Below are 25,354 nucleotides of genomic sequence, written 5' to 3'. Positions count from 1 at the left end.
TATATTAATTGGTCTGCGGACCAGAGTTTGTGCACCCCTGTTCTAGCAGATTATTAATCTCTAAAAAATATCTGATGTTTGTTGTCTGTGCCTAAATAGATTTGTTAATAATGTGTTTTGCATTTGCCAAACCAAAATATTTTATAAAAATCCATTAATATTAAACTTCATAGGAAAATTTGGAGGTGGTGGTATGTCTGTCATTTCTGGAATTTAATATGCCTCTGTTGCAAATGAAAAGTTCCACATGCTATATTTTGACTGCATTTCTTTATGCAGAACCTTTGATTTAATAGCCCCCCCCATATTTTTGAACCTTTAGTGATGTGTTATATATAGAAATCTTCAGAAAATGTTCTACATATTTTCTTGAATGCATAAAATAATTATTGATTGATTTGTTCTTTAGTGTTTCTATGCTGAAAAGTGGACATTTTCAGTGAAAGAACATTATTTTGGTAAACATGACAAATCTTACCTGTAAATATTAAATATTAAGTCATTGTAATTATATTTATGTCATAGTCAGAGATTAGTGAAAAAATTTCTAGCATAACTAATTCTGATATGCTTAAACGTAAAATTGTTATACTTGCTAGGAAAGTTGTAAGAAACAATGTTTATTTCTGGCTCTTCAGTTTGTTAGTATCTGATATACAATCAAAATCTGGCTGAAGTTGCAGTTTATTTTCTTTTAAATTAAAACAAGAATATTGCACTGAAATACTTCTCCAGAATCTGGTGGAATAGCAAGTGAAAAAGACTATGTGATCAGTAATGTGTAATGGCAAGCTATTGTAAGTGTTGATTTCAATTATATTTTAGCACTTACGCAAAAAAAGAAAAAGAGAACCTTTTTTTATTAGATTTTGGTGGGGGTTGTAACAGGAAATACTTTTAACATAAATCATGTATTCTGAGCACTGCTAGTACTGCAGAAGCACAATAAAACCCTTCCTCTAGCAGTGGGAATTAATTTCAGACAGCCCTTTAGATTCAGTAGTGCTGAGATTTGAGTCTGAATTTTTTTTTATTTGTAGCACAGCTGTCAAATAAAACATTAACTAGAAAATTTGTTCTGTCAAAAAAGGGATATCCTAGTGCCTGTGGTAATATTTGATGTTACTGTGTAGAGAGAGGAGGAGTGGTATTAAAGGAAATAAACAAAAAAAAGTTGAACCCCTATGAGATTATTGGAAAGTCATTTTACTAAGATAAAGAGAAACTGAGTATTTCTATTCTGAAGCTTAGGATAAATTGAGTGAGCCTTAGCCCCCAGGACAGTAACAATGCAAAACTAACAGGGTAGTGCAAAAACCATGAGCAACTGTCAAACAAATAAGTTTTGAAGAACGTTTTTCTAGACTGTAAGCCTAAAAGATAACTGCAAAAAATCTCTGAAATTTATAGCTGTTTTAAGAATAAACTTTTATGGTTTAAAAATATGTATCACCTTGAGTAGTTGAATAGCTGCAGAAATATGTGAGAAAACTGGATTGTGTAGTTTAATTCCTATTAAACTTTTAAAAAGTATTGATAAAGAAATGGAAGCTTCATGGAAAATTGTTTTCTGATTTTATATACATATTGCCTGAGGTTTATGTAACATGAAAGTATTTTGCTGCTACCTCCCTAGCTCTGCAGGACAACAGCTTTTGCTGACCCATATTGCTGACCAGCCAGCAATTGACTGGGACAGTTACTTGACCCTGTGACCTAAGTGTAAAGCATTAGCCCAATAATAACTACACTGAGGTGACAAACAGATTTGGAGACCAAAAGAAAAAGTTTTAAATAGAATAATAAAATATAATACAGACTAGACTTACCAGTGTGAATTCCTGGGTTAGATCCTATCCTACTTCTTAGGTGCCTTTGTATAGACTTGTTCTACTCTACTTGGATCCCTGAAAAATGTGAATACATCTACTTTTGTAGTGTTGTTTTGTAACTAAGTTATAAAAATCAATGAGGAGGAAGTCTCCCATTTTAGATTACTGTTTTTTCATGGACCCAGACTGAGTAGAATAGGAACACACATAGGTGTCTGAGCTCACCTGAGTGGCTTAGAAGGTGGTCTTTAGCCTACAGTTTTTAGTTTTATGTCCTGCTATCACAATCAGTTACTTTTCAGACTCATGGAACATTTTTTTTAATTATGAACTTCAACTCTCCTTTCATATATCTGTTATATAACTCTGCCTCCATGACAAAATCATAAAATTTAGTGATGCAGTTATCAGATCACTAAGTTTGTTTCCCTCCAGATACAAGATTGTTCCCTGTAATAAGTATACTTTCTACCATTTTGTCCATTCTAGATTTAAGTCTGCAGTGTGATAGATCTTCCTTCCACCATGTGTCTGTCTTCAGACTTTCTCTGTCCTACCTTGGGGGTCTTCAAGAGGAGGCTAGACAGATATTTGGCTGGGGTGATATGACTTCGGCACTCGTTCCTGCCCGGGGCAGAGGGTCAGACCTGACGATCTGCTAAGGTCCCTTCTGACCCTAAGTACTATGATATTGTGATTAGTCCAGCTCAGTACCTCTCCCTAGCAGTCTTTTTCTGATATCCAGCTTAAATTTTATTGTAAAAGCACCATAGTACTCCCTTGTGTACCACACTAAATAATTCCTCTCTTTCCAAGATATGTTGCCGCCTCCTGAAATTTTTGGTGGTTTTCTCCATCTTAGACATTATCTAGGGCCTTTAGTTTTGCATTATAAAACAGTCTGCCTAGCTCTTTTTATTTTTGTTGCTCTTTACTTGCTCTACTTGATTTCTAGTTTGTTTTCTTTTGTATAAATTTGGTGCTCGTAAATCAATGCAGTATTCTGAATGCAGCTGTCATGGAGCAGTGTAAAGAAAACATATAAGCTCTTACCTCTCAGCTGTGTAGATGCTTGGTGCTTTGGATCATGTACATGATCCAAAACTATATTGCCGTTTCTTTCTACCCCTTTATAGAAATTAATGTCTAATATGATGTCCACTACTAATGCATGTCATTTTCAGTATTATGACTTCGCTGTTTCCCATTATCTTTAATGCTTCAGAACTATTTTCCCCAAGCAATATAGGCTGCACTTTTTAAAAGTTGATTCTTATCTTTTTGCCATGTTTTGTAAACTAAGGCTATCACGCTTCCATAATTTATCTTTATTTCCTAATATTTCAGTTTTTCATTGGTAATATGTGTTAATGAGCATTTTACTCTTTCTACTTGATTGTTAAAAAAAAATAAATACAGAGTATCCCATCTCCCAGTCCGAATTGCCAGATCCTAGGAGCAAGATGGATGTTTAGGTTAAAAAGTATAATGGGTAGCATTCTTGTTTATAGGCTCATGCATTGCACATTTTTCACCGTGTAGCTGAAGTTGAGTTTATCTAGGTTTAGTTTGTTATTAGTTTTTATGTATGTATATAGGCCTTGAGAATTCGCACTGTATATAAGAAAAACTGAGCTCTTTGTGTATGACTTCTGAACTTTTATGGGTATTGTTAATGTTCTTGAAATCTTTTTGAAATGAGTGGTTAATGTACAGTATGTGACAAAGGAACTAAGGTAGAAATTTAATATTTTACAAAATGTCTTGGTTTCATTTTTTGTAGTTAAATGGTGAAAAATAGGACATGTTAATTTTTTCATATAACTTGCACACTAAAAATCTCCCTTATACCCCAGCTGTTTAGGAATCTCTATGCACCATCGGTAGGTTTATATTATATGCTCCTTTCATCAGTAAACATTTAGAAACAAATTCTGCCATTTTTTCTCGTTGCTCAATGTGTTTTAATGCATAATTCCTACAAAAAAACCTTTTTAATATGTTTCAGGTAAACTGATACAAGTAGTGTTTGGGCACTGGGATGTTGTTACCTGCCTTGCCCGTTCAGAATCCTACATTGGAGGAAATTGCTACATTCTCTCAGGCTCACGTGATGCAACACTGCTGCTTTGGTACTGGAATGGTAAAACCAATAACATTGGTGACAACCTAAATGGTAGGTAAAACCTATATTATATGTAAATTGGCTGCAAGTGGCATAATACAACACCTGTTATTACAAAACTGTGTGTAATACTAAAAATCAAAGTACATGTTCAAGGTTTCTTTTCCACAGGTGGTGTTATTCTTATCAACTAAGGATGTCATAGAAATCATAGAGAAGTAGAGTTGGAAAGGGGTCCAGAAGACCCCCTCCAGAGGTCATCTAGTCTAGCCCCTGAGGCAGGGTCATCCCTATCTAAACCATCAGTTAGATCCATAATATAACCTCTCCATCAATCCTAACACAACACCAGACATAACACTAACCTGCCACAGGTAAAGTATGGGAACCACAACAGCCAGTGTCCTGTTTCTTATATAAAGTTGTTAATATATGCTCAAGAGATCTCAGGTAGACTACAGAGGAAGGCAGAAACCCCCATAGTCCATACCAATCATACCAAGTCCTTCCTGACCCAAATATAGTGATCAGTCTGCTGAGCAGAGGGGCAAGATCCTCTTGCCAGGAACCGCCTCCAGCTTTGGTCCCAGCAGGAACATCCTAGGCAAAATCTCCTGCCTTCACTAATTAAGTATGAGGAGAGCTTATTTTGACCACACAATGTAGAGATACAGTTGTACGAATCATAACATTTATAGTCTAAATGTTTGCCTCCCACACCTTGTAACTTTTTTTGAGGGAAAAACCCCTTTCTGCCTGAAGTTTTGCATTCTTATTGTTACAAGTAAGGAGAAAACTGTTTCAGAAACCTAGAAGTCAGTTGGGCTTGCTACTTCACATTGTATTTGTGCATTTTATAATCAGTCACTTTAACATGAATCATTCAGTAAAAAAAAATCTTTATCAATCTTTTTTATTTAAAAAAGTGTATGTTCAGATACTGAATCCTCTGTTCACACTGTCATATTGTTATGGTCATCAATAAGGATGTGCACAACTACTCCTTAGTGAGAACAAGGAGTCAGGTATACAGTGGATGGATGAAAGTGACAAGCCACAAATATATTAATTTAATACTAGGGAGTTGTGTTTTGTGCCTTCTCCCTGTTTTCACATACCAGATGCTTTAATTGGTTTCAGTGCAAGTTATTGGCCTTGCAGCTTATAACCAAACCAGTAGCTCAGAGAAAACCTGCCTCAGCCTGTTCCTGGCATTCATCTCGGTTCATGAACCTCAGGTTCTCCACCTTTCCTATAAACACAATGTCTATCAGCAGACTCCAGTAACTATTCCTCTGGGATCTTGGCCTCTTTGTTTTTTGCCTCCTGGCACACTCCTTGGGCCATTGGCTCAAGTTACAGTGAGCTAATACTTCTGCCTTCCTGACATTAAATTTTGAAACCATGTTGCTTTCACTCAGGCTGTGCCTTCTGAATGGTATGAGAAAAGCAAAGCAGAAAGGAAAAAAAAAGTACCCACTGGACCTTATGCCAGTTTATCCCCACAGGAAACATTTTTTTTCTGATACCAGAATAATCAGTAAGACATATCCAAAGCATCCTAAAAAAAATGACGTGCCCTTAGTACAATTAAGGGGAGATGAAAATGGAGAAGCTACTAGTAGAGGCAAGAAGCTTTTAAAACTGAAAGAGAGTGTAAATAATTGGAAGGGGTATATGAAAGCCAGCTAGTAAGGAGGTGAAGGAATGGAGGAAGGGGAAAGTTGGCAGCATATGCTCTTGATTTCTGTCCTGTTAACATCCATGCCAAGATCCCTTGTGTCCCCAGTGAATGTGATGAAGGGGGAGGAATAAAAAAACTTGGTGTCCTCCAAAGATAAAAGGGTTTAAGACAACCCTGGTTAAAAACATACCCAGTAAAAAAGATATTTTTAATCTGGTATAAGCTGTAGTTTTTTGATACAGTACCTGATAGCTTCCAGTCTGTAGTGTCATGGAATAATATCTTCAATAAGAATTGCACATGTTTTTTCAGTTATATTTGACTTTGAAAAACTGGTAATGGTTCAACTTAAAAAAAAAAAGAAGAAACTCCTGGAACTATTTATGAAAAGGTTGACTGAATAAATTTGAGATTATTATTGATACTTGATCTTCTGAGATTAAATGATGTGTGTTCATTTTTGCCACTGGTCATAAAGTCCACAAACTGCAAAGCTATTACTCAAGCAGATTACTAAATCTGCAGGCACAGTGTAATTTAAATGACCTGAATCAAAGCGATGGAAAATCTTCCTAGATATGGTTAACATTTTGTAAGTACAAGAAGTGAGTATCTAGGGTTCAAGAAGAACAGAGTCTCTGCAGGCACAATAAGCATGCATTGCTGTCTGTTGGCTCAGGATAAGTGCAAACCTTGTAATATTCCTGAGGAGCCTATACACATAGGAAACCCTGAGAAAATCCTATTTTAGGAACTTAGGCTTATATAGGAAGCATAAAAAAAAAGCCTTAGTAGCAATAGTATAACTTGGTTTGTGTGGAGGGTGAGGGAAGGGAACAGGGGGTAAGCAATGCATCAACTCCGGGTGCCAGTTCAGAGGGGGCATGAGAATGGCAGCCCCCATGGAGCCAGCATGACTGTTACCACTACTGCAGCTGCTGTTGGGGGAGTTGGGGCTGAGGTGGTAACAGTTTCCACCTGTGGCTGCCTCTGCATGGAGAAATAAGTGATTCCTACCCCCACCCTGCCACCGCACCCCCCAGGGTGCCAGAATTTCAATACATGTATGCTTAGTAATTTACTGCTATGAAACACTGAAGATTTGCTGGTGCTGCCAACCATGATTACAAGGTTCACAAGTAGAGCCTATTTTGTACAGATCTGTAGACCTAGTTTGGGGAATGCACTTGTCACATTCCCAGAGCTACCCAGGCCTGTTTACTTTCATACTGTACTTTTGTATTGTACGCTTCTCTGAGACCAGTACAAACCACTTGGCAGGCTGAGATTTTGTATCTTTTGGTGACTAGATTTCATAAGTTCAGTAGCTACCTCATCTCGTGCAAAGGGGTTTTCCAGTGTTTTAGATAAAGCATTCAATTCTTTTTGTTTAAATCGGCTTTTTATTTAAACTAAGCTTTATTTAAAGTTAATATATTTAAAAATAGACTTATTTAAAATTACATTTGGAATTATAACAAATTTTGCTGAGGCCCAACTGATCAACTTCCTATGTTATAGTAAACCTACCTTTTCATTTTGTGGGGCAAATTTGACATAGTTTTATTTAACAAATAAAATAGCTGGCTACCTCTTGAAGATGTTTTAAGGGAACTAATAAACTTTATATGTAAAATTTATTTTTATGAAATGATAGGTGTAACAGGTACAAAATGAAATTTGTTAATTCCTACGTTTCAAGCCTTATTCAGTGATCTCTGTATATATCAAATTTGTAACAAAACCTGTACACCATGAAGACTTTTTATATCTATGTTTCTTCTTGCAGAGGTTATAAGGTGTCAAACTTAAATAAAGTGCTTGAATAAGCCCCAGAGAAGCTATAATCTATGTTGACATCCATATATTATGATATCCACATACATTATTAGCTGTATTTTTATGATAGTCTTCTCTGGATTATGTGTGAAAACACTTATTATATTTTATACAGGTATAATTAAGAGGAAAATTTTATCCTGTGAAAGTAGTATTAAAAGTCAGCTGTACGGTTGCCAATAGTAAATATAAAATATATATAAAAATAATGTAGATTGTTTATGCTTGTGATGTCTTGTCCACTGATGTAGCCGGAGCTGGAACTGATGTCAAATTTCATTTGGTCCCTTAAAAAAATTCCAAACAAAAAGTGTTTTGCAGTTAAAACAATACCCCTTGCCTCTGTTAAGATAGGACTAAGACCACAGATAACTCTTAAATGTGCTGTTAAACTATACTGAGATATTAAAACAGTAACTGAAAGTGAATTCTTTGCAAATATTTATTCTTGCAGATATGAAGGAAAGAAATGTCAGAAATCCTTGTCTACCCTAATCTTATGGTAGTTAAGAACCTAAAACAAGAGTACTTCATTAGCTGTAATTAGATCAGGTCTGGGCTGAGGAAGGGTGCTTTGGCTAGGAACAGGCATTACACTTTTACTGGTAAACATGATTGGAAACTGGTCTGTATCTGTAACAGAACAGAAGTTGAACACACAAAGCCAGTCTGTGCCCATAACAGAACAGAAATTTGGCCCACACAGACTCGTTTAAAAATGGTAGAACCCAATCTGGGATTTGCATCCCCCCCCCCCCCCCCCCCCCCAAGCAAAGGACGAATGTGTACTCTGTTCGTTCGCTACCGATCCAAACTACGCTGCTTACGCTAAACTGCGTAACTTAGATTGATTCTGTCTCAAGCTTTTTGGAAGTCTGTACCTGGCTTTTAAGCCTGAAAGTTCCCCCAACTACACAGTTGCTCCAATTAAAGTTATCACCAAAGAAAAAGAAAAAGAAAAAAACCCCACCCTTGCTGCTTGCATATTTCTTGGACCATCGTAGCTATACTCTAACCCTACCAAAATGTTTTGTTGCCATGTGTGCATTATGGCCACAGGACATCGCATTTATTCATTTTTTGTGGGTTTTTTGTATTCTGGTAGTGCCTGGAACCTCCAGTCAGGGATTAAGCATCCTATTGTGAGATGTCTGAATACTTGCCCCAAAGAGCAGTGGTCTACATTTTCTTCAGCTCTGTGTAGTGTCTAGTCAAAACATTCTGGAAAGGAATACCAAAAGTAATGTTCTGTCCAGTTCTGATTTTGTCAGCTCCAGCCAGGATACTCTAGGAAAAGAATAATAGCAGTATAATTGTCTGGTTTTCATGTTAGAGATTTATAGCCTTGATCTGGCAACTGATTCAGCAGAAGCAGACTTCTATGCTCCAGTCCTATGGAGCACACTTAAGTCAGCGAGCTCCACTCACATATGCTCATGTAGGTTGGAACTACAGGTATTTAATCAATTTATCCATTTGGACTTATGTATTAACAGCCTCAAATTTATTACCTTAAAACAGATTTTTTTCCTGATTTTTAACAGTGCATCAATTATTTCACTTCTCCCCTGTGGTGTTGGTATTTCTTTTCTGGTTTTCGTAGTAATTTATTTGTTTATGATTATTGTATTAGGAACACCTCTGCATATAAGGACACTAATGGTCACTCTTGAGAAACTGCAGTACTAGAGAAGTTTAATCAGAACTCATTTAAAACAACAACACCTGTCCCCTTCCTCCCAACAGTCCCGTACCTTCTCCAAACACCAGTCAACAGACCAGTGTGACCACTCTTTCCCTGCCCATTTTCTCCAGACAGCAGCTACTTCATCAGTGATGGTTTACTTAAGTCACTTGATTTTGTTTTATTACTTCAGGAAGTATTGTAAACTCTTGGTCTTTGACTGTCTCTATTAATATTTTAAAATAATACTTAACCCAAGCTGACAAGCCATCTTGGTTGTGGTACAATTAATAAATAAATAAATGTTTCATTCGATAATTTTTATCAACGTATTTATACAGAAAAAGTTTCCGTCAGTGACTAGCCAACCAGGCTGTTGCTGAACTACTGTATGGGAAAATTCTTCATCTTTTGTTATTGAGAAAACATGTTACCAAAATAAATATTATTTAAACTTACATTTATATATATATAGTCCTTTAAGGTTTCTTTCTGTAGTTCCATTTGCTTTTAACTAAAATGTTATAAATAGGGCAAATTTATTTATTTTTCTTTAACATTTCATGTCATAATAAAGTTGTTGTATACAGGAATGTTCAAAAATCTGGGACACACATGAAGACCAGGTTTTGCCTAGAGCTCAACTCACTTTCATTGTTAAAATAGAACATTCTCAGTGTATACCTCTGATGGTTTCCATCATTCCCCATGTAGCCAACAGGACTGGTCTTTGATCAGTGAATCCCATAGTCAGATTTCCCTAATGCTGAAGGGAATTCTGCTCCAATTCCAAGTCTTCTCAATCCCATTACAGTGGTGCTCCAAACCGTGACACACATCAGTGGGGGTTGCCTTGGGCTCGTCCCTCCGTACCTTCATTCAAACACTGTCTTTAATTTTCCCTATTCCAGAATGAAAGAAAAACCCAGATTTCTGATATTTCCTATGAAACAGTTTTTAAAGCAATTGTTTCAAGTCAATCATATTATTTTGTTTCAATTTTGACCTTTTTAAAAGAATTAAAATAAAAACTAATCTTTTTGACACGAAAACTTTCAATTCCAAAAAGTTCAAAAGAGGAATTTTTTTCACGTTCTGTAAAAGATTTGTCTTTTTCCCCTTAAATAAAATCTGTTGAAATGGCAGAAGTTTGTCAAAAATGGAAATTTGGGATTTTCTGACACAAATATTTTGTTAGAAAATTTCTGACCACCTGTAAAAATAACTAAGAATTGAGCAACTGATCTGAAGTAACCATCTCAAGACTTGCCACATTATGACATTCTTGTAAGTAATTTAGCATATAGTGACAACAACAGGAATCACTTAATGGTGGTAAGGAGAGGAAATGATAGCCTCTTTATGTGAGACTAACTTTTGTTCGTTTAAAATGTTTCCTTCAAATTAAATAGTATCTGTGCAAGCTGTGTAAGGATTTAAGTCATAAGCCTCATAAATCAGGGTTGTACAGACTGATACTGTGCAGAGTGTTGATGCAAAGAGGCCTGTGAACTCCAAGGCACAAGGGGTTTCTGTGCAAACACTAGTTAGCTCAAGGAGTGATTAGGGTATATCAAGAGAAGGTATGGCAGCATTTACATACATGCTAACAGTGTGTTGCAGTAGCAAAAGGTCAAAGTCTCTAAGAAGGAGTGGCAGCCATTAGAGTTGGGAGATGTCATATATTGCCCAGTTGCATATTATCTTTACAATCATTCCCTTTAAATTCCTTCCCCACCATCCTTCAAGGCTAGGGACAGACATTCAAAAAGCCAAAGCCTGAATTGATTCAATCTTTGCAGGTGAGTCTAACCTGGCTAGGCTAAACCAGTTTGTAGACATCCCCTCTGGACTGAAAAAATGCAGGCACATGCGTGCAGTGGCTCAGGCTAGAAGCCAGGGGGGTGCTAGAGCAGCCCCCCTTTCTCTTCTACAGTGCTGAGCTTAGGGGGGCATTGCCAGGCTCCAGCAGAATGCTCTGATTAAGGGGGGGGGGGTGTCCCCTCCTCCCCCCCCCACCAACCCAGCAGGGAATGGATAACACAGTGCCTATCACCCCTAACCCAGTGTTTATCACCCCATTAAGAAAACAACAGAAGGACATTACCAACTCCGTGTTGATTCTGCCTTTGTCCTGTCTGCCACAGCACAGACTGTAGCGAGCATGTGGTCTCCTAGCTAATGCTGAGAGGTGCCTGTATAAGGCAGAGGAAATGGGGAGGCAAGGGAGAGGGGAGCAGGGGGAAAGCCAGGTAGATGCCTGCATTCTTTGCCGAGCTCCAGCCAAGGAGCAGAGGGGAGGGGCCAGCTCTGCTGTGGAGCAGAGAGCCCTGCTCAGCCCAGAGAGCATACCAGGATGCTGGGAGAATCTCCTTTAACTTAAACCCTCAAGGGATCTGGGACAGATATTGCATAAACTAGTTTGAGCAAAATCAGTTAAGTCTGATACTACATTCAGCCAGGTTTATCTTAAACCTGTTTCAGCCATTTTCAAACTGGTTTATGTGCACTGAACTTCTGTTACAGGTTTAAACTGGTTTCTGATTGCTTAAACCAGTGTATGTGTAATGTCTGCCCCTAGCCCAAACCAATTAATTTTATATTTTCTGTGCTGCAATTTTTTTCACTGTAATCATCCTGTCTGTGATGCGGTATGTTTGAGCTAGGTATAGTGTATGCATGCATTTTATTGCCTTATGCCATGCTCATAAAATAATGTATACTTGTAGAGTTTTCCTCACTGTACAGGGCTTTTTGATCACCTGGTGCAGTATGCTGGTAGATGGAGAAAACTTTTGCTCTAGATTTTCTACAGATTTATTTATCATTACTTTGAAGCTTTTCCATTTTGAAGGACATAAAAGCTTTGGAAGTTACTTTGGAAATTTAATTTGCTTTAGTAAAATAAAATAAAGTTTTTCGTACAAAATCATCTAGTAATAATGAAATATATGGAGTTGGCAACTGTATTCCTCCTACTAAAACTAGCATGTGATATCTGATGAATTACTAGCTTTCATCATCCACACACGAATAACTCAAATTACATCAATGCTGAAGTTATAACATAAAAATAGAAAAGGTTACTTTCTGTGTGCATCACAAATGTGATGTGAAGATCATTTGCACAGTATTGCGTTCATTACTTAGTTTTGCATTGTAATATAGGTTCCTTCAGAAAGTAATTTTTTCTGCATTGTATTTCAGGATAACTATTGATCTCCATATGCTAATGTGTGAACTGAATAAACTGATTTCAGTGAGGTTATTTAAATGGCATTACTAGTGCTAATCTACAGACATAATTAGGCACTCTATTCAGATTAATTTTTTTTAAATATTTAAGCTTTCAGAGGCTCTGATACAGGGGCAGGCAATTATTTCGGGTGGAGGGCCGCTTACTGAGTTTTGGCAAGCCATTGAGGGCCACATGACGGACAGCCAGGGGCAGATAAATATTCATTTTCTAAATTTTTTAGGGGCCCCATGGGCTGGATAGCATGGCTTGGTGGGCCGCACCTGGCCCACGAGCTGCATTTTGTCCACCCCTGCTCTAATATATATTGTTTTTAATTAAATTACTGGACAGAGATAGGTACAAAATGTTCTTATTTCATCTATTTTTATTGCACACAAATCTGAAAATTAAAATTCTTTTAAACATTTACAAAAAGTATTTTATTGTATGTATTGCATTTTTTGTTTTGTTTTTCCCCCTAATAATTAAACTCTAGAACTGTCACCAGATTAGTATCCCGCTGTTGTGTGTTTAAAAGATAGTGTTTTAGTAGTGATTTCTTTGTAGCCAGACATCTTCATTTCATAGGCACCAATTGTACAGAGATTTACACACACACTTAACTTTACAGATCATAGGTAGTTCCATTGATTAGGGGCAGGTCACATTTCTGGAGTATAACCCCTATTTCCTTCCTTTAAACCTGGGCTGCCTACACTTTGCAATCCTTGGAGCTCTTCATAATGTGTAAAAATTATCACATACTAAGTAATTTAAGAACTCTGACACCTACTTCATAGAAAAAAGATACTGTTTCTATTTTATGTTTATTTTCTAGTATAAATATTTGGGACTTGCTGTTATAATTTTAGTAGTAGAGATTTTTTTTTAAAAAAGTAACATGCAAAACAGTTTTGTTGTTTTTTCTTCCCTAAAAACAGTACTGCATAGTGTAGTCTTGTAGTCTTTCAAGAATAGTATTGATCATGCTTTTGATAGTGCCAGTCATCATGGTATCTAGGCACTAATAAATCATCAATCACGTAAGTAATAGTTGTAAATCCAGCTATTATTTTGTTATATTTGCCTAATGAGATATTCCAAGAGAACTGAAAATTCTAATTTTCAGATTTTCTGAATATTTAAAATTATGTTAGGATGACTGCAGTTAACTACATTGATGATGTACAGTGTTGTCCTTTCACTAAGAAAGCGTAGAGTTCCTATGAAATATGTAGTGTATCATGCTGAAAATTAAAAACAGTCTGTATGTGAATAGCGTGTATGTACATTGTGTCCCTGCAATCACTCCTTTATTTTTAGCCCATGCCCACCCTATATATTGTTCTGTTTTCTTAAAAAAAAGAAGTAAATAAACCAGTATTATTTTAGGAGTGCTTCGATGCAGATGTTAATAAATACTCTTTGTCTCTTAAAAATGGCTGAGTAGAGTAGTATTTTACTGTATCTATACAAGAATCCTGTAGCACCATCTGCTGGCCATGATTTGAAAGCTGATGCTGGGGACAGATTATCAACAAAATATGAATAGCATATTTTAAAAAACTTATATGTATTCTTTAACGTATTTAGTCTGACATTGTTATGGATTTTTTTGTAGTGTAATCTGTCCCCTTTTTAAAATACATAATGTGAAAGTGTAAATGCAATTTAATGTTGATGTAGAGGTTGAAACAGAAATAAATATCATTATAAAAAGAGATGGAATATTTTTTCTGTTTCTACTAGAACTTTAGTAAGTTCATTGTTACATGCTTCTGCTCTTGTAGGATATTGAATGCAAATTATGTTTCTTAGAAAAGAGTCACAAGGTATGCAAAAATGCTCATGAAACTTCTGATGTTGTAGTGTAAAGATATAAATGGTTACCTTTTCCAGAAGTCATTAAAGGATGGTAACCACTTTGAATATTTTTTTATGTTTAACATTTTCAGTCTGATATTGCATTAGTAGGTTACCTAGAAGCAGCCATCAGAGATATATGCTCTGATATCATACTTGGAGCTTCACAGACAGATATCCACTGATATCCACAGATATCTGCAGTGTGTCACGGAAGCCAAACTGTGCAAAAATGTGTCATTCTGTTGGTATGATGTTGATATCTATAACAGGGCCTTACACTCAACGCCCTTAAAAATAATGGGGGGGGAGGCGTTGATCTTACTCTTTTCAAATGACAGTTTCAAGCAAGCTGGGCTCATTGTGCAAATACAGAGTAAAGAATAGTCCCCTATCCTAAAATATCTTACAGTTGACAAGGCAAGATGTAATGGGTGGATAAATCTTATCCTGTTCTGTTCAAACCTGGGATAGTGTACAAATAATGTTATAATTTTGTGTTGATATAGTACCAAGAAAGTATTTACTTTTTGTCTTCCAGCTATGAAGACAAAGTTTCCTTTCCAAAGAACTTGCAATCCATTTGATGCTTCAGAAAGCATTCTAGTAGTCATCTTATTCCTTTATAAATACAGTAGACTAGAAATTCCATTTAAACATGTCCTCTAATGTTAAGCATGGTATCTGTAATATTGTTCCAACTGACTAGAAAAGACAAGGAATCCTTCTGAAACATAGTATCACTGCTGTTATATTTTTGATAGTATCAACAATGTTTAAAAGAACTATGCAAACACAAACAAAGGCATCATCTGTTTCAGAAGTGGAAAATGTAGAAAGAGTTTTTGGTGCTGGTTTTGTTGGCAATGTCCAACTTCAAGTGTCACTAAAACCATATACATGAAATTCTCCAGAAGGATCAGGATATTTAGTGCTCCATGATGTAATGCAGGCCTTCAGGTCCCAGGCAAAACAATACTATATTTACAACTTGTAACTAATAGTCAATGTGGTAAAAGGAATTATATTCATATGGTAAATGAATACAACCTTAATGTGCACCATATGCATAGTAGTGGGACGATGTACTAATATATCACATCTATTTACCTTGTTTGCTGGCTCAGAAAAATGATTATACCATTCAACTCAAAAGTTGTATCGTATAATATGAGAGTAGAGTGATAGAAGTAGTAATTATTTATAGTCTAGAACTGATTCTTTCAGTATCTTCATTACCAGATTTTAATGCTGTAAAAAAATTGTTTGGTCAGTACCATGGTTTTAACTTAGCTAAGAAACCAAGTTTAAAGTGTTTCTGGAATTCATTTCCACAATATTGGAATTGAAGGATATAAATTCACTATAGTACATACATGTATACAGAAATATGCTTCACTTACTTAGAGCTCTAAATTTGTACAGTAATTATTTTTGCTTAAAAAACCACAAACTTTTTATGGCCTGATCATTTTTTTACCTTATATATTTATAACATTCAGGGTCACAGCAGTATGAATAGTCTCAAGACCTGTATCCAATGTAATACATAAAATAATTAGTTTTAAAATAATTTCATATTTATAAAAGCAACCTGATAGCTACTGTGTTTGCTCTAATTGCTCACTTTATATGGGTCAGTGTATTTTAAAAGGTTTGTAGAGATTAAAACAATTTCTTCTTTGTAGCAAAATGAAGATGCCTTGTACATAATATTCTAATAAATAGAGAATAATAAAAACATCAGACACTGATATATTTGAAATGAGCTAAACCGTGATATGAAAACTTTCAGATTATTTTTTATTTAAGTGTAAAAGAATTGTAGGTTTAATGTACTGCCAAAATATGCATGCTAACACCTATTTTAACATTACTATAATTTTGGTGGGAATAGTTGCTCTATACTTTTCTCAGAAATATTGCTTTGGGGTTGATATGTTTTATATTGTGTGCATAACTGGAATGTGGTAGTGCAGATTTGTAAGGTACTGCAAAGAATGGCTATCAAATTTTAAAAAATCTGATGTTAAAGTTTTCTAGTTATAGTCTAAGGTCTGGTATCAAAAATGCCTGCGATGAAAGTTGATATTAAAGTAATAGTTTAATGAGAAGTGTACAGACCATATGAAAAGGTGTTGATGTTCACTCTTATGGAATATTTGCAAGGCAGTTACCTACAAGGGGTTTGAGAGGAATTCACCTTCTTTTGAGAAGGTAAGAGAATCTCCTGGCTTTCAGCTGAAGAAGCCATGGCTGAAGGGGAAGAGTTTTAAGCAAACTTTACGTTGTACATTTGGTGGGATTGAGAGGCAAGGGATTTAAGACTCATGTATACAAAGTCTGAAAGGTAACATTCCAGTAAAGCTGGGCTGTGCTATATTTCCCTTTTTGTATTGTGCCTGTTAAAGACAGTGAACATGTTCTGGAGACGCAATGTATACAAACACATCAAATACATTCAAAGTCATGTTTCTCATTACCCAGTCTGAAAGGAGATGAACCAAAAAAGTATGCTGCTATTTTCTCATGTCATCTACCTACAGTACCGACTCCAGTCAATTATTTGCTTGTGGTAACTGAGGGGTAGAATGAAATATATCCTACCCCCCTCTGTATTCTATAAAAAGAAGCTTATTAGAACTGTAGATCCACACAAGTTAAATGGGTCAATTTACCATAGAGGTAGAGGTTGAAAATAATGCTAGCATCCTCTTGACTTATGTTTTTGGATTTTGTTTCAGGGAAAATGAGAGTTTACTCAAAAGACAGTTCCCCCCCCCCACTTTTTTTTTGTTGTTGAAATTCTATGCTTTAAGACATGTGCCAGGGCAAAACTGGCTTCGAGATCTAAGGTTGTATGTTTTGTCAGGTTATAAAAAAGTCTGAACAGACAGCATACAGCATGAGGAGAGTAAAATGTTGGACTTAGAAATTTATATTTCTAAAGAGAAGAAAGCCAAGTTCTTATATGACTGGTAACCAAAGTAAGAATAAAAATGATATGTTCACAAAGAAATCATTCTTCAAACTAAAATTGTAGGAATACTTTGAAACAATCTGTATGACATCACTTATTAAACAGTTACATTTTATGTTAAAGAGCTAGTCTCATCTCTGTAACAGTCAAATACTTTTAACAAATGCTTTTCTGTAAATATAAATCTGTGAATATAAAACCAACATGGAAATCTAATGGCGTATTAGAGTATTTGAGATCTTGTTGATTTGCTTATTTCTGTTGATGACATTATTTTGATTCATAGTTTTTAGATTTTATTATCTGAATCTTAATTATGTGATCTTATTTTAGACTTTGCATTAAATACAGTAATTTTAAAGGGAAATTGATAAAAAGTTATTTTTCTTAAATACTATTAATATGCATGATTTTGTTTGTTTTAACTTATCATTGTGAAAAAATACACTGTCAGTTATTTTTAGCAAGCAGTAGGCAAAAAGATGGGTTAATTGATGTTTCATTTGATTAGAATTTTATATTAAGGCATAAAATTGTATAATTAATTTGCACTAAAAAGGACTCTACAGCCTGTATAATCATGGAATGATAACTTGAGAATTACTGTTGAGCTGTCAGTGACTTATCATAATTAACTGCCTTCTCAGCATAAAGTATAAAAGAAGCAGACACATTGCTGAATGTTTTTGCGTCAAGAACTAGTTTTAGAAAAGGGTATCTTGCATTAAAGCAAGATGGCAGTTTTAAGTTGTATATTCAGTCCTGTTTAGATCTGTTAAAAAAATACTGTTTGCTCTTTTTTAAGTTAATCACTGTAACATAAAAAACAGTTGTATAAGGAGTTCACTACTGGCTTAAAGTTGTCATGATTTTGTTTTGTTTTTTAACAATACTAAAGCTTGAAAGCTAGGAGGAGGAAACCCCAGCAACACTAAACAGTTATTTGTTAGCCAGGAAGGAGTAACTTCTGGATGTTGTAAACCTGGAAGAAAGTTTTGACTTTGTTATAATCCCACTGTTCCTTTTTAAATGCAGTTTCCAAGCATCTAGCTTTTTTTCAGTGAAATACTGCTGCACACATGATATCATATGCTTCTCTTTTATCTTCTAAGTTTGAGTTTATGATTTAAAATGTGTCTTAGTCACTTAAGCACGAGTGATATTTTATGTAAATTTCTATGGGAAAACAGTTTTGCAGCAAGTGTTTATCGTCATTCTAGAGAGGTCTTTGAAATAAGTGGAATGGTTACTGTAAAGGTAAAACATCTTGCCTAAAGTCGGGGTGGGGGGGAAAGCTTCTCTATGTAGTAAATCCTAAGAACTATATTTTTGGCTAATTTTGTTATGATGTGTATAAGGCAACAAGATTCTTATACTTACTGATTTTAAGTAGCTATCCAGGAGTGGCATAGTTTAAGGATATTACCATATTATATATTATGCTGAGAAAAGCACATCTGTAAAACTGTGCTTCTTGGTTGTTAGTGCGAGGATTTGGGCTATCTTTAATCTCATTTGACTTGTTCATCTTCCTTAAGAATCGCCATAAAGATGCACTGGATATTCTTTTCAGTCCTTAGTTAGGGTTTGCATCAGTGGTCGTAAACCTGCTTAAGGGACAAAGACTCTCTTTCCTTTGAAGTTACTTCCCCAGCTTTTCAAAGGGGTCTAGAAGCCGGTTCCCCTAAAACAATTTAGAAAAGTTTGAAGTGGTGCCCCTTAAACCAGTGACAAAATAAAATTTTCTCTTTGCTTTATTGAAAACCATGACAATCTTCTGAAGCAGCAAGTTTAAAAGCTTTTAAAGAAATCTGTTCTGGTCTATACTCAGCTTTTAAGCTGACCCTATTATTTGGAAAATCAGAGCTTTGGAAGCCCCTAAATACTTAACATTCTCATCAAAGGACCCAGCCTGACTTTTCTTGGGGCTCACGTGTTACAGTATTTATTTTAGACTCTTCACTCAGAGAAGCAGCATATATTTAGACTTCTTTAGGAGCTGCTTTTCATGTTGCCGTTATCTATTTTTTTCGTTGAAGAAATGAATGCTAAGAAAAATTAATAATAGATGACTGAATTTATTTGAGGTTGCATATATTCTAGCTAACCATGAATTTATAGTTTAGTTCATATGGTGCATCTGAATTTTGAAATTAACAGAAATCTTATAGTATATACTGGAAAACAGGTAATCGCAATCCATGTTCTGCTGGAGGAAAGGCCTTCTGTCTTGAGAATATGTTGCAAACTACTGAGGAAATGCCTTAAATAAATCAAATCTTTAGGAATAGCAACCCAATGACTTAAATAAGTGCTTAATGTAAACATCTTGTGCACTTGTGGCTTTGCCTCTGTCTCCTAATAACTGCATTTAAAGTAATTTCTTAAATGTCGCGTTAAACTCAGTCAACTTATACTAATTAACTTCAAGTCAGTGGTGTACATTTCATTCTCATGATTTCAGGTTTTAAGCCATTCTGTTTTATTAAAATATGTAATGAATATGTTAGATGGACTAATTCCTCACTGATTTATGTAGTTTTATGTCAAATACAAATTCTGAACACCAAGCTAAATAATAAAACCAGACTTGCTAACATTAGCATCTCAATTAAAACAGAACAAAACAATATTTAAAGCACGGAGCTGCCTCATACTGTATGGTGTGGAGAACATCAGAGAAAACACTGAATTAACAATATAGAACCTAATACCGAGTAATAAGTCTGCTGCAGTAGATTTTAAAGTGACTATTATAATATATAAAATTGTTTGCAATCAAATTGTGCAACTTCATGGTTTGTCCCCACAGTGTTGTTTTACTCGCTTTCAAAGTTGCCTGTTCTGCATTTAGGTGAGGAAAGTTCAACAGAGCAAAATTTCTCTAAATGTCTAGTGAGTGTTTGTGAAATCAGTCACCTGAGAAGTACCTAATGATCATAAGTCTAACCTTATGCTTTTAATTTGTTTTTCTTTTTTTCTTCTGAACTGTCTGCCATACTTCCTGGATTTGAGTGCATTTTGCCAAACTTCATATGAAACAAAAGCTATATCATTTAATGGTTCTTTATTTAGAGATTAGGGACCATTTACTGAGTTGCTGCTAGATATTATTTTAGTAGGTTTTTTTAAACAAACACTCATATTTTCCTGATTTGTTACCTTTAATTTTCAAATTTGTTTTTTATAATAAAATTAAATTTGTATTGCAGCAGTAATGCAGAAAAAAATAAAATTTGGAAGGTTATAATCCCCAGTTTAACACTGGATCATAGATTATGAGTATGACCTTTTTTAAAAGACTGTTTGTATGCAACAGCTACATAGTCTGGGAATTGTTGTAAATGGTCAGAGTTAAAGCATAGATCGAGAGTAAATAACATGTTTCTAATTTACACAGATTTTCCTGCGTTTCCTATGCATTAGAAACTCTTGTTGTACATGGAAAGGGTCTGGGTACTTTGCTAGTTTAGCAGTCTGCATACTTTCTAATGAGACACCTGATACTACTTTGGTGAGCATGGTACAAGACCCAGATAGACTTGTTAATCAGACTGTGCTAATTCTATTTCAGTTTTAAAAATTTCAAACTTAAGTCTACCTTGAAATATGGCAGTTGAATAACAAATGAGATGCTTTTCCCGTACTGGAATCACTTGGCACTATTTCTTTCAGTCTCATTGGAAATCCACTCTCTATTTTAAAAAAGAAAAATAACAGCATTTGATTTTATCACCATTTTTCATGGCATCCCACAGAAGCAACCATGTCATTTAGTTTGGAGTGAGAGCATTTCCTGCTGCAAAAAAGGGGAAAGTTGATAACCTCACCAAAGATGCATTCCTTAGAACTTTAATGATTTTAATGATTCATAAAGGCTTCCAATTGAAATAATTAGACAGCAATTGCAAAAACAACATTGTGCTTTCTATGGAATGCTGGCATTCTGGGAGAACTAAGAGAGTGAAAAGCCCTGAGATAAGGTATGAAGCATTTTAAGGAGCTTCATAGCATATTCTCACATTTTCTATGTCTGGATTTGAGAATAAAACCGATGCTCATATTTGTCTTGAGAAAATATATAAGTCTAACCTGTTCAGCAGTTCATAAAAACATGTCTGGTCTGCAGTTTTCCTCTATTTCCAGCATTTCTAGGTACTGGACTCTAAAGACTCAGGAAAGCATATGGCTAACTGCCTCATAGAGCCAACACTGATTTGTTTTAGGTTTTTCAGTTGAGTATGTACTTACATCCCAGCTAAATTTTGCACTGTTTCTTATGAGGAGCTTATTTAAGCCTCATAGTTGATGGTCCAGGTATTGCTTAAAATGAAACCAATCAGTGGACGCCTTCCTTTGTCCTGACATAGTAATTTCCTCCCTTTGTTGTTGGTTACTGTAACGGTATCTACACTTCTTTATAAAACAGGGCTAAGTACAAAGAATCAAAAGCCTGAGGCTGAATCAGTTTAATCTTTGCAGGTTACTCTAAGCTGTAAACTAGATTGAACAAATAAGTAAGTGAACAGACATTCACTTTTGATTCTGGAAATGTAGCCACATGCCTGTAGTGGACCAGGCCAAAAGCCAGAGGGTGGTCGAGTATGCTTGGCTGCATCAGACAGCTTGGGCCAAAGCTAGTCTGCCCACCCTGCGGGGGGGGGGGGGGGTGTTGCAGGGGAGGTGCAAAGCATCCTGGGATGCTGGGGGACTGTGAGTTAACTTGAGGAGGTCTGGGACAGAAGTTTAGTACACCAATTTAACCTAAATCAGGTAAGTCTGATATTACATCCATCCAGGTTTACCTTAAACCGGTTTCGGTTCTTTTGAAAGCAGTTTATGTGCACTGAACTTCTGTTGTGTTACAGAATTGGACCAGTTTCCAATCACTTACACCAGTTTTTGTGTAATTTCTGTCCCTAGCCTGATTGACCTGCTAATCTTTCTCAGATAAGACAGAGGGAGATCTATGCACTCAAACTATTTGGTGTCTGAGTTATATAGTGTTGGATTATGTATATCATCATTAATAAGTGAGCAAACTGAACTTCTGAAAGTTGTTTGTTGCTTTGTGAGTGTATTTTGAATCAGGAGCATGAAACTTGTAATCTGCTAATCTAATACAGAAATGCTCTGGAAAGTGTTTAATCAAGAAGCAGGGGAAAATTAAATGTTTCATTTACTTACTGAAAATGTTGATTTGAGAAACTAATCATAACCAAAGATCCTTTTCATTCTTGTTTTCACTGAAGGTGATTTTGCCACTCCCCGAGCCATCTTGACAGGACACGACTATGAGATCACTTGTGCTACAGTTTGTGCTGAACTTGGCTTGGTAATAAGTGGTTCCAAAGGTAAAGTTTGCTGTTATCTTTTCAAAAATTTTACTTTCCCTCTTATTCCTGAAGTTTTGCTTTAATTGAGAAAATAAATGCAGTCTAGGTAGATGGAGATAAATCTAGGTACATCCCCTTCATGTTAAACAATGTGGTTATTTTAATTGACGCAGGATTTTTTAAACACATTAGAAATGTGCTTAAAGAAATCCCTAAGTTTTCTAAAACTAGAGGCCAGTTTAGTATTTATAAGAATACACAATGGTCAACAACTTTGCAGATTTCCCCTGTTACTTTTTTATTTTTGTTTGTTTATATATAGTTTTAACAAAATAGCTCACTCTGTTGAATTCCTGGCCTGTCTGCAGAGACTCTCAAGAATGCAGTGTAATTATGTGGGGTTTGTTTTTATTATGGATAACTTCCCAGGAGGTACAGCAACGATTGTCTTAGGAGATAAGGAGTTTTGGTGTTTTGATCGAAGATATATTTGCATATTCAACTAAAATTTATGGTCATTGTGTTCATTCTCACTGAGCTCATCTATGAAATCCCAGCTCTGACATCTTTAAGTCCTTCGTAGAAACTCGCTTGCTACCATGCTGCTTGTAGTAAATCATGTTGACTTATAATAAATTGCCCCTGACTAACCTTTAACTATTCATCTGTCCTTAGATTATGGACAATATTTTCAGTTGGGCTTTCAAAAGTTCAAACACTTAACTTGTGCATGTAAATACTTGACATGATAAAAGTCAAGTGTTGTCTGTATTTGTTATCAATTAAATACATATACACAAGTAAGTACACAAATATATGGCTATACGATTAAGCACAGAAGTTTATGTGGACATTTGATCTGTGAATGCATATCAGGATTTTTTACAAAATGTTGTAATTGGATACCTGCACATGTGTGCATCTTTAAAAATCTAACCTCAAGAGAGACTAGTCATAGGTGATCCCTTTATTACTTTTCGGTAACTCTAGGCTTTGCAGGAGATTTTGTTTCAATTTATTGGTATCTAATATATCATGGTAATACCCTTAAGTTCTTAAGAAGATAGTAAAAGCCATTGCTTACTAATTGTTCTTTCATGTCTTCGGTTTAATTTGATATGAAAGTAACCACTAGTTTTCATTCTTTTTTAACAGAAGGACCATGTCTCATACATTCTATGAATGGAGACCTATTGAGGACATTAGAAGGTCCTGAAAATTCCTTGAGACCGAAACTTATACAGGCTTCAAGAGAAGGCCACTGTGTCGTATACTATGAAAATGGCGTTTTCTGTGTATTCAGTGTGAATGGAAAACTTCAGGCTGCTATGGAAACAGATGATAACATAAGGGTAAATATGCTGAAATACATCTCAATTATTATGGTCTCATAGATTAAAAATAGACTGTGGATAATCCTGCAGTTGTGGAACTGCTCCGGGTTTCTTTTCATGCAACAGGTAAGAGAAATGAGTGGACTTGTATCGTTGAGCAGTCAGATATTATGCGTGGAATTATTTTAACCTTAAAGGGTGTTACAGCCTGTTTAGGAATATATTTTGGGGGTTTGCTTGAACAGAAGAATGTAAATATGCTACCTGTTACATGCACTCAGGCACAGATGTGTGCGCGCGCGCACACACACACACACACACACACACGAATCAGGGTATTAGATTGTCAATATCTGAAGAGTCAAAATGATCAACCTCTCCAGCTGGAAAAAGGGCTGCCATGTGTCTCCCATTTGACAGTCTGTCCACATTCTTTTACCTTGTATGAGATGTCATGCACTGAGTCTGGCTTCAGAAAACATGCAGGCATTTTCATCTTATGGCTACTAAGGTTTCTGTGACACCTGCTGAATGAGCAAGCAAGGTTCTTTCTCTCCTATTTCCTGAGTTGGATCAACTCCTGAAAGAACAGCCAGAAGGTAGTTTGAGTTCATAGTTTTGTGGAAATCAGTTGCTAATAATAAAAGTAGCTCTTGATAATTTAAGTAACAACATGCACAAAACATCACACATGAAGTAGAACAGAACTTCAAAACTTGACAGTTATGCCAGAACTAAGCAGAAATTTGAGTAACAACAATTAAGAATGTTGTCACTTTTTTTTTTTGAACAAGTGAGAAAGAACACACATTCAGTAGAAAGTTAAAGAATGAAATGCACATAGGACTTCAAAAGGATGATGATTGCTTTTGCTAGGCAGCATATTTATAGTAAAAGAAATGGGGAGAGCTTTAATAAAAATAATGAAGAAATTACTTTAATGTAAGTAACTGCAGTTTTGAAAATCCAAACACTCTAGCATTAGAGTCATTTGAGAACCAGAACTTAGTCCTTATGTTCCTTCTAAAAATATATTACTTCCAAAAAGCTTAGAACCTTACTGTATAGCCAGCAAAACATTTCAGGTTTTTAAATAATTGAGGCAAAAATGGTGTTAACCTGCAGTATTCAATTAATCAATCATTGTATTCCTTGTTTCTTGCATGTTTGGACTTTGCACTCTTTGAAGAGCAAGGCATGTGACTTCTTTCTTGTTTGTACAGCACCTAGCAGCATGTTTACAATTCAATAAGTGAAGCTGATAAGAGACTAAATTGACCATTCTGGTTGTTGCCCAAATGAGATGAAATGGGGGTTGGACAGGGAGGAGAATAAAATATATCAAGTAAAGTAGTATTTTCAAAACCTGAAGAGATTTTTTAAAAATACATTCTTTTAATAAAAAGATACATTTTTAAAATTTTGAATTGTTGTTATAA

At 35.5% G+C, this 25,354-nt stretch overlaps 1 protein-coding gene across 11 annotated transcripts in view; it reads left to right on the top strand.

Annotated features, from left to right (window-relative positions):
* The window catches only part of LRBA (LPS responsive beige-like anchor protein), a 760,533-nt gene that overhangs the window by 720,722 nt on the left and 14,457 nt on the right, over positions 1-25,354 (top strand). For all 11 annotated transcript variants that reach the window (XM_019522192.1, XM_019522187.1, XM_019522186.1 and 8 more), the window contains 3 exons: positions 3,841-4,008; positions 22,498-22,599; positions 23,737-23,933. In XM_019522192.1, coding sequence (XP_019377737.1) covers positions 3,841-4,008; positions 22,498-22,599; positions 23,737-23,933 — 467 coding nt within the window. The remainder of the gene's footprint in view (positions 1-3,840; positions 4,009-22,497; positions 22,600-23,736; positions 23,934-25,354) is intronic.

Source organism: Gavialis gangeticus, unplaced genomic scaffold (assembly GCF_001723915.1).
Source record: "Gavialis gangeticus isolate Ggan-Ray unplaced genomic scaffold, GavGan_comp1, whole genome shotgun sequence".
NCBI lineage: Eukaryota > Metazoa > Chordata > Crocodylia > Gavialidae > Gavialis > Gavialis gangeticus.
The sequence above is the reverse complement of the archived record's forward strand: the minus strand, read 5'-3'. Positions and strand labels throughout refer to the sequence as shown.